Source organism: Nicotiana tabacum, chromosome 13 (genome assembly GCF_000715075.1).
Source record: "Nicotiana tabacum cultivar K326 chromosome 13, ASM71507v2, whole genome shotgun sequence".
Lineage (NCBI taxonomy): Eukaryota > Viridiplantae > Streptophyta > Magnoliopsida > Solanales > Solanaceae > Nicotiana > Nicotiana tabacum.
This window is the reverse complement of record NC_134092.1, coordinates 118,869,447-118,878,383: the sequence shown is the minus strand read 5'-3', so window position 1 is coordinate 118,878,383 and position 8,937 is coordinate 118,869,447. Positions and strand designations below refer to the sequence as shown.

At 35.7% G+C, this 8,937-nt stretch overlaps 1 protein-coding gene across 1 annotated transcript; it reads right to left on the bottom strand.

Annotated features, from left to right (window-relative positions):
* Positions 1 to 3,151: 3,151 nt before the first annotated feature.
* On the bottom strand, positions 3,152 to 8,603 carry LOC107830583 (heme A synthase COX15). The gene is made up of 7 exons (XM_075228401.1): positions 8,107 to 8,603; positions 5,818 to 6,116; positions 5,325 to 5,550; positions 4,987 to 5,232; positions 4,690 to 4,800; positions 3,852 to 3,983; positions 3,152 to 3,656 (listed from the first exon to the last, which is right to left on the bottom strand). Exons 1-7 carry the CDS (start codon positions 8,347 to 8,349, stop codon positions 3,486 to 3,488), a joined length of 1,428 nt encoding a protein of 475 aa, XP_075084502.1. The 5' UTR covers positions 8,350 to 8,603; the 3' UTR covers positions 3,152 to 3,485.
* Positions 8,604 to 8,937: the final 334 nt, after the last annotated feature.

Here is an 8,937-nt window from a genome sequence, read left to right as displayed (position 1 = left end):
GCTTCTGCGATCCCACACGAGCAGGTGTGAGTCCGCACCTGCGAAAATCCCCGTGCCTCGGGACTTACGTCTCGCTGAGGCATATGTAAAACACCTTGCCTTACGCCCACGCCTTTTAAAACACTGATTTAAGGTAGAGATGTCTCGTTGATCGGCTAATACCTCTTGTGACGAGACGTGATTTAGAGGTTGTTGAGACTGCAAAATTATAACGCTATAGCCACGGGAAGGCGAGGAAATGCACTGAGAAGGGAAATTTAGTAGGAATAGTGTTTACATCAAATTAATTTATTATTTTGAATATATATTAAAAAATAATTATTGTTTATTTGGTAAAAATATGTATATAAATTAAGGACACATGATATACATATATTGATTTTGTGTAAATATTAAGTGTTGATACATTTTTACATGAAGTCCTTGTATTTCATGATGCGGGTCTTTATTAACTGGCAACAAAAATTATTTTTTTTATTAGTGATAAGATATTAGTTAAGAGAGGCTCATTCATACAAATAACTTCCATAAAAATGTTTTACCCGATTCTATTTGATTCAAATTTTTTCTCACCTCGAGTAGTCAAAAGAACAAGTAACTTGGTTTGACTTACTTGGTTAATTAAATTAACTAACGAAAACTCAAGGCAGCCATATTTTCTTGTTTCACCCTTCACTAATTTACATGTTAACAAAACTTTACATACAGTAGCGAATATATGAATGCCAATTTGAAAAAAGAAAGTTAAGAACACGTACTATAATCCAGATAATCCATATAATAAATCATGGCACAGTTGCATAACGTCCCTGATACATCGATGAATTAATGATATTGACGTTTAAGAAGAAGAAAAAGAAAAGAAATATCTCAATTTACAAACTCAAATAAAATTGGTGGTATCTGAAAAATTCGAAAATTTTGCCTACCCCTAAATGATTATTCAAAACCTTTATTTTATTTTTGTTTTTTGGAATCTTATATATATATATATATATATATATATATATATATATATATATATATATATATATATATGCATATATGGTAATCACTAAATCATAGTTAATTAGTACATTCTAACCTTAATTTATGACTTAATCATGATAAATTAGTATGATTTAATATAAATACCGGTGCGAGTAAATTTTTACTTACGTATACAGTGACTTAATACTATACAGTGACTTAAACCACATCATCTCTTAAAAAATCAACTTATATCACTTTAGTGTTATTTTCCAAATACTAACACCTTCGAGGGAAAAAAACACTAGCAAAAACTTGATTCCAGTTTCTTGATTCACGCAAATTTTAAGTCTGTAGTTTTCCATGATACAGATACTAAAAAATGGGGGTCAAAGATTAATCCAGGATCAGGATGTAATTTAAAGTATGACTATAATTTAAAGAAATGTTTATTTTTTCAATAGAAATCCCAATTGGATTAAAGGTGATTGCTGTTGATTTTCTATTAAGACTCATTGAATAAGCATCGACAAAACTACAAGGCTGTTGTTTTTTTGCAAGCTACGCAACGATCAAAAATGATATAAAGTATCTCACTTTTTATGGACGCATATCTTTGGATGACGGAAAAGTATGTAAACAAATTTTACACTGACAGATGTATATAACTCTAATTTAAAATGACGAACAGTGTCACTTATGCTCTATAAGATATTATGGTATCAATGTAAGACCATTTTCGCGACTGAGGGTAATGTCTTAAGAAGTGATTGAGAAGGTGTGATTGAGCTAAACAATATTAAAAATAAAATAAAATTAATAACATAAAGAGGAAAAAGATGGGAGAGTTTGACTATAAATTACAAACTCATACTTATTTGATAAATTAGAGGCAGCATATATCTTCCAGACATGTTTTGATTCTAAAAAGGTTTTCCACTAGATATATTTGACGCATTATTCTAATATGGCGCTAGATCTCTTTGGTAAGGCATGCCTACACAGTTTGATCTAGGGCTATAGTTATTGGGAGGTGCTTCGCCATATATAGTTATGTGGTGAGTGACCCTCCCATGCTAGGCCGGTGCATCTCGCCCATGTTGGGAGGGTCATAGGTAGCCCCCCTGCTACCACACGTTGGATCTAGGGTTATGATGTCGGCCTTGGTACATTATGATGTCGGCCTTGGACCAAGCTAATACATTATCAAAAAATTCATAACTAGTTGCAATGTACAAACAAAGAATTAAACTCTGTAGAGCACATACATAATTTAAAACATCTTGAAAATTAATTTCAAATTTTAATAGAAGAAAATCTATAATTGTAGCTTGTTTAGTAGATTTCAATCTCTTTTTTACATTATAACGCTTGAATTGACGGAGACTTCCGCTCAAGCTTTCCGCAAAAGGATATTTGATAGCCTTCCCTTGAAGGGAGTCTAAGTCTTTAAGAGCTTGATAATCAATATTTGAGTAGGCTATTATAGAAAGGTAATTATATGAAGAGTGTACCGGTAATAACGACAACGGCAGTTGCTAATTGCTATAGGTAAAATACTATTACAAAGAGGTAAAATTTAACATGAATTCGATTATAACGAATATATTATAGAAAGACCTGACTGTATAATTTAGGAAGTTTACAAAATAAATAGTTTCATTGATGCACAACGTTCGTCAATCACATATGTATCTTCTCTTTTTGTTTTGATTTGAAGTTAAAATCAATATGTTTTTAAAAAGAAAAAGCCTCAAATTCAAGTTAGCGATTTAAACATTTTCCGTACCATATCCTCTACCCCTCAGGGTAGGGGTAAGGTCTGCGTATACACTACTTCCCCAGACCCCACTAGTGAAATTTCACTGGGTTGTTGTTGTTGTATCCATATGATCTAACAACATATACCCAAATGTTTGTGAAGAAATGTGTTATGTATTTATTGGATTGATGTAAATAGCCGCTCACCATCTACCCTTCTCCACTAAAATACCGAGTGTTTGTCTATAGCAGGATTTGAACCCCTGACATACGGCACATCACAAATTGCAGTCTTACCACTACATCAAAGCCTGGGGTGGGGGTGGGAAGTGTGTTGGGGGGGGGGGGACACTTGATTCCAGTTTGTTGATTCAGGCAAATTAAAAGTCTGCAGTTTTTCATGATGCAGACACCTTAAAAATTGGGGTAAAAGAAACCAGGATGCTGGTAATTTACAATAGGACTGTAATATACAGAAATGTTTATTTTCATAGAGATCCCAATTTGAACTCAGTTATTAAAGCTGATTGCTGCTGATTTTCTAAAAGACTCGGTCAACGAGTATCAATGAAACTACAAGATTGCTGGTTCTTTACAAGATAAGACATTCTAAACTTCCCTGGAAATCATGAGAACAAGAGGGCCAGAAAGAAATGCATTTTTTCTGATTCTGTAAGTTGCGCAAGGATCGCAAAATGGTACAATTTAGAATACCTGACAATGTCAATGCTCTATAAGAAATTATGGTATCAATATCAGATCATTTTTGCGACTGAAGGCAACGTCTTTAGAAGTGATGGAGAAGGCCGTCGCACAGTGTGATTGAGCAGGATCATGAATGTTAAAAGAGTCAAAGCTCCTGCTTGATGAGCAGTTCCTAGAGAAACTGGGACATAGGAAAGAAGAGTAGATATGCCCAACGTTACCTGCATTTGAAATAAAAGATGATTCAACCACAACTTACCGTCTAATGGTACCAGTGAGAGTCTTCCACACAATTGGTGTGCGTTCAATTCTCACTATCGTTTCCCACCTTATGTGATAAAAATTATTATATTATATTTGTTTTAAAAACAAGAAATAGCCATTGGGGAATATTCTCGATAATGCAAGGCTAATACCTGCAGAGCAGCCATGCCCATGGTGCTTCCGATTAAGTGTCGGACAGCAGGATGCATATCCAGCTTCCTGGTTGACCACCATAACCCACCTATTGCAGCTAAAGTAGCAGCGGCAAGTATACGATGATCAAGCTGCAAAGACAAGAGTGAAATTCGTCATAAAGAACATGTGTCTAGAAGTTTTCGCATTCAGAAAAAATGTAAACTGGCATTCTAATCATAGTTTTCTGCCTGTTGCTTTTTATTTTTATTTTGACAAGGCAATGTTCTGCTATTGTGGCAAGTGCCTATAACAAGTCTGGCTCAATGTCCAGAAACTTAAACTTTGTCGATCTCGATCTCGATCTCGAGAGGGAGAAGGGAGGGAGGGGGGGGGGGAGGGAGGGAGAGGGAGAGAGAGAGAGAGGGAGGGAGGGAGGGAGAGAGAGAGAGATGACATACCTATTAAGTAGTAAAACAAATCAAATTCACCAATTATTTTTGGTTCTGTATTTTAGTAAGGTTTTTTATTTTTGGTATACTTCTTGTATAAGGGTGTTTTCTCTTTGGTCCATTGTTTATAAGATCTCATTACTCGATAAAACAACATTAGCAAGAAGAATCAACAATTCAGGCTTGAACAAAGGACCTCAAAATATCCAACTGTCAACAGCAACAAAATTTTTAATTTAAAATAAATTTTTATGAACAGCAACATAAAAAATGACCTCCATGACTACACTCTTTTCTACCAGCTCTTCTTTATGGTGCTAACTATGGAGATAGATTTCATGTCAAGATTAAAATATCTGATCTTTTAAAAGTAGATAAACTGGAAAGTTCAGAAACACAAGTTTACCTGAACTGTTGCCGTATTCTCAAAGAAGTTGCGCATAATAGGTTTCATACTAAAGATATCATCAGGAATCCATGTATCTCCCATCTTTGGAAAAGTATTAAATGCTCGGCCCTGGAAGTTAACTCGTTCAGCCAATATTTTGATGATGAATTCCCTTTTACCAAACTTATTAAGAGAATAATATGAACACCATAAACTACTATCATTTTCTTAGTCTCTCGGAATTCAGCAACAAACCATCAAATACTTAACCTGTGCAAGCATAAAACTAAGGTATGGAGAACTTTAGCTACATACAGCGTCATTTCCAGCAACGAAAGCTCCTGAGATAGCAGTAATTCCGACAAGGATGCCCACAGGAAGTGCAAGCCGCTTAACTTTTGCAGCCCCACGAACATAGGCAAGCGATTCGGCAGGAGGTTCAGGCATAACAACAGAAAGAGCCGTCCAGAAGAGTCCACAATAAATAGCAAATGCAGAGGTAAGATGAGCTGCAAGACGGTAAGGGCTTACTCTTGGTTCAACATACTCAGATGGTGGCTCCTGTTGAAAAAAATAATTTAATCAAAACTTAAAGAACGCTGTGTCTTATGTGAGTTTAACAACGGCATAAATGAAATCAATTTGCTTAGTACCTCTAAACCACTTTTCACCATCCACCAACCTATGAGCCCCTGTCCAGCACCAAGAGCAAAGAGTCCAGAAAGTCTAAGTCCAAGTCTTACTGTTATGTATCCCTTACGAAGAAAATATGAGAATGGTAGTGCAAACATTATACCAAGGGCTCTTCCCCACATTCGATGTGCATATTCCATCCAATATATGAACTTGAAATCCTCAATGTTCATCCCCTTGTTCACACTGTAAGGGTTAAAATTTATGTCAAATCACTAGGCAAGCCAATACAAAAATAACTCCAGAAATAAGATTCAATAATAATCTTCATAATAAAGAATCATTATGGAATGATCCTCCGGTCCATATTTTCTTTCCACGGCTACAACGAAATTAAGTTCATAAAGCCGGAAAAAACTACTTTCCTATTAGCATCTATGTGTCCAAGATTATAATGTGTCTAAGATTAGAGTAATTGAAGTGCACTGAGCACATACTACTCTTTGGACTGACCGTTTGTATTCGGGGGATTGCTTGTACTTCTCAAATTCAATCAACCAATCTTCATCTGTTAGAGGAGGAAGGCTCCCGGTGAACTTCCAATCCGTCATTGAAAGACCTGAACGTGTCAGCCGTGTGACACCACCAAGCACAACCATACTGAAGACCCAAGCAGCAGATGCAAAAAGCCATATGCCAACCATTTTCCGGGCATGGGGTCCAGCAGTTACAAGGAACTTCAATCCCTCCTTGTTTTCAGCTACAGAAGCTGCCACTGTGGAAATTTTTCTGAAAGACATTCTATGCACACCCTGAAATCAATAAAAATACCCCTGTTGGTTGCCATAGTGAAACTTTTTGGGAAGACACAAAGGGAAAGAAATCTGACTCAAGCACTTCTACATTTCTTACTTGCATATTCATACACCTATTCAACACATGAACGCCTGACTTTAACTTACCACATCAAAATTGTAATTCTAAATTGGAGCATTTGGGGAGAAGAAAAATGAACAAAGAATAAGTCACAATGCATTAGCTGTTACTTTTGCAGTTAGACTTGTAAATATCAAAGCAACAACTAGCTAAAAGATCATAACCATCGCTACTCTAAGAATATAAAATACTTCCTATTAAAAAAAGAAGCATAGTTAAGTACAAATTAGTCAATCCAAAACCAAGACAACCACCGGAAAATGAATTAACTAATCCACAGAATGGGCTGATGTACCGTATAAGCTATGGGTTCAGCCGAACCTAGCAGCTTTGGTACAGACCCCAGTATATGTGTATGAAATCTACAAAATATGTACAAATACTAAATTTTGAACCCAGGAAATCTAATGGTCAGTGGAGTTTCAGTGGCATCCCGAAACTATAAAATTCAGATCATGGATCCGCCTTGACAGAATCCATCACACAAATTACAAAGATTAATAGAATTGTCATAAAACCCAATGAACAAATCATGTTCAAATAGCAAAAAAGATGACATAATCCAACAATGATTCTATATAACTAGATATATTATCGTTATTCTAATATTGCTCTACTTTCTTTACCTCATAAAAGTAGAAAGGATTCAACTGAAATAATTTCTTATAAAATAAGTAGGTAGTTCCCTTAAAGAATTCATGTGCTATAGAACTAGAGACTGTCATTTTATCTTCCAAGCTATCATTTGGTTGCTTGGCCTTTTAATTTGATTACACTAACAGTTACTGATAAGTTTTACCTGAGAGGTCCATTTGGGAAGACATGATATTTCTATCTGTGTGCACGTGTGGAGTACAACTATCAAATGTCTTCTACGCTTGGTCATTGGGAATCACTGTTCTTATCCTTCTTGCTGGAATTCACGCTTTAACTTATCATCTTCTTTGGAATCACACTATCTCTTTCATTCATCTGTAAGGTTTTTCTGCATTATTTTCGCTGGCCTTCAGCTTTTCGGGGCGAGCTTTATGCTTCTACTGCTGTGTTATTACAGTGCGTAATCATATGATGGCATTCATGTTTTTTAAAGTGCACGGAGAAGCAAGGGGAGCTTTCACAATGGATAGAGCACAACTTCCTACTTTCAGAATCAGGCCTGCTAAAGGAACTTCACCGATATCTCACAATGTATAGTTATTTTAATAGGCCGTATGTTGTAATTGATCTTTTTCTAAAATGTATTGTACAGGGGAGTAGTACTCTCCTTATTTTTCTGATCTTACATAGTATAACTAGGACATGTACAAAGGAGGAGTCCTCATATAGCATAGCATTGTCACTCCTCCTCCTCATATAGGAGGACTCAACGTTTTATGTCCCCATCCTTCATGTTTTACATTTTGGATTTAACATACAAATCAGGGGTCACTGCCAACCCCCCCCCCCCCGGGGGGGGGGGGACCATAAGGAGGCTTTTCTATTAAAAACAAAAAGAAAACAAGACAATGAAACTAGTCCACAGAGACAGAATCCATCACACGAATTATAACGATGCATAAATGTAGACCATTTTGCAAATTACAAATTACTACAAATATCAAAAAAACTAACACTGCATTATATACACATAATTGTCATAAAATCCATTAAACAAAACATGTTCAATTAACAAAAAAGGTGACATAATCCAACAATGCTTCTATATAGCTAGATATACTTCTCAACAACAACTATGTCTCAGTCCCAAACAAGTTGAGGTCAGCTATATCAATCCTCATTTCTTCATTTAAGCTCAACTACAGGGTAAAACACAACTATTAAAAAAAAGAGACAACTTTCTCAAAAATAAAAGCAGAAAAAACCAACCTTGTGATTAAGATGATGAAAAGATCTTAAACCATAGTTAATAAAGGTTCTTGCAATAGAGCTTCTGCTTATAGGATGAATTTTTGGGATAGTAGAAAAGAGCCTGTGTTGATTCAATATTGAAAAAGAAGCTTCATTTGAAATTTTTATTGCAGTAAACCCCCATCTTCCAAGATTTGATGAAATCTTGTGACCCAAATCTTTGTTTCGCCTTAAGATTGAAATTAATCTGCTCTCCAACATTGCTTTTTTGGGGTTGCGAATTTCTCTATCAAAATTGCTATGAATTGTGTGTTGTGTGTTTGGTGTGTTGGTGGAATCTTGGGGTTTTTGCACTCTGGATTGTCCACGTTTGTTAAATCTTAGACAAGGGTTTAAGGATGAACCGGCCGGTTCACGCAAAACCTTGGGCTAAGAATAGCGTGGATATTGGTACAGCCATAAGATTTAAGAGTCTCATTAGAAAATATCGATTTTTTTTTCTGTTGCTACGATACTTATTGGTTCCGACGAGATGGAATTTGTGTTAAGAAAAACAATAATAAAGAAAAGAAGTCCTTCGGGACGACCCAGTTGGTTTGGAGGGGTTATGTATGGATATCACCTCAGATCATCCACCTTCAATGTCTTCTGAGTTTGAGTATGTCGCACAGGCTTGTCTAGTGCGGTTTACATACTTTATATGAAAAAGGGCCAGAACTGCCCCTGAAGTATTAGAATTGGTACAAAATTATCCTCCGTCCACCTATTTGAATAAAAATGCCCCTACCGTTATTTTTTTGGCTCAACATTACCCTTATTACTAACAGAAAATTTATTTTAAAAAAAAAT

Excerpts from the sequence above, each read along its gene's own strand:
- LOC107830583 (XM_075228401.1), bottom strand. The coding sequence starts at position 8,349 with ATGTTGGAGAGCAGATTAATTTCAATCTTAAGGCGAAACAAAGATTTG. Across the intron at positions 4,801-4,986 it reads TCGTTGCTGGAAATGACGCT|GGCCGAGCATTTAATACTTT; the intron begins GTATGTAGCTAA and ends GTTAACTTCCAG. Across the intron at positions 3,984-4,689 it reads AGAATACGGCAACAGTTCAG|CTTGATCATCGTATACTTGC; the intron begins GTAAACTTGTGT and ends TTGTCTTTGCAG.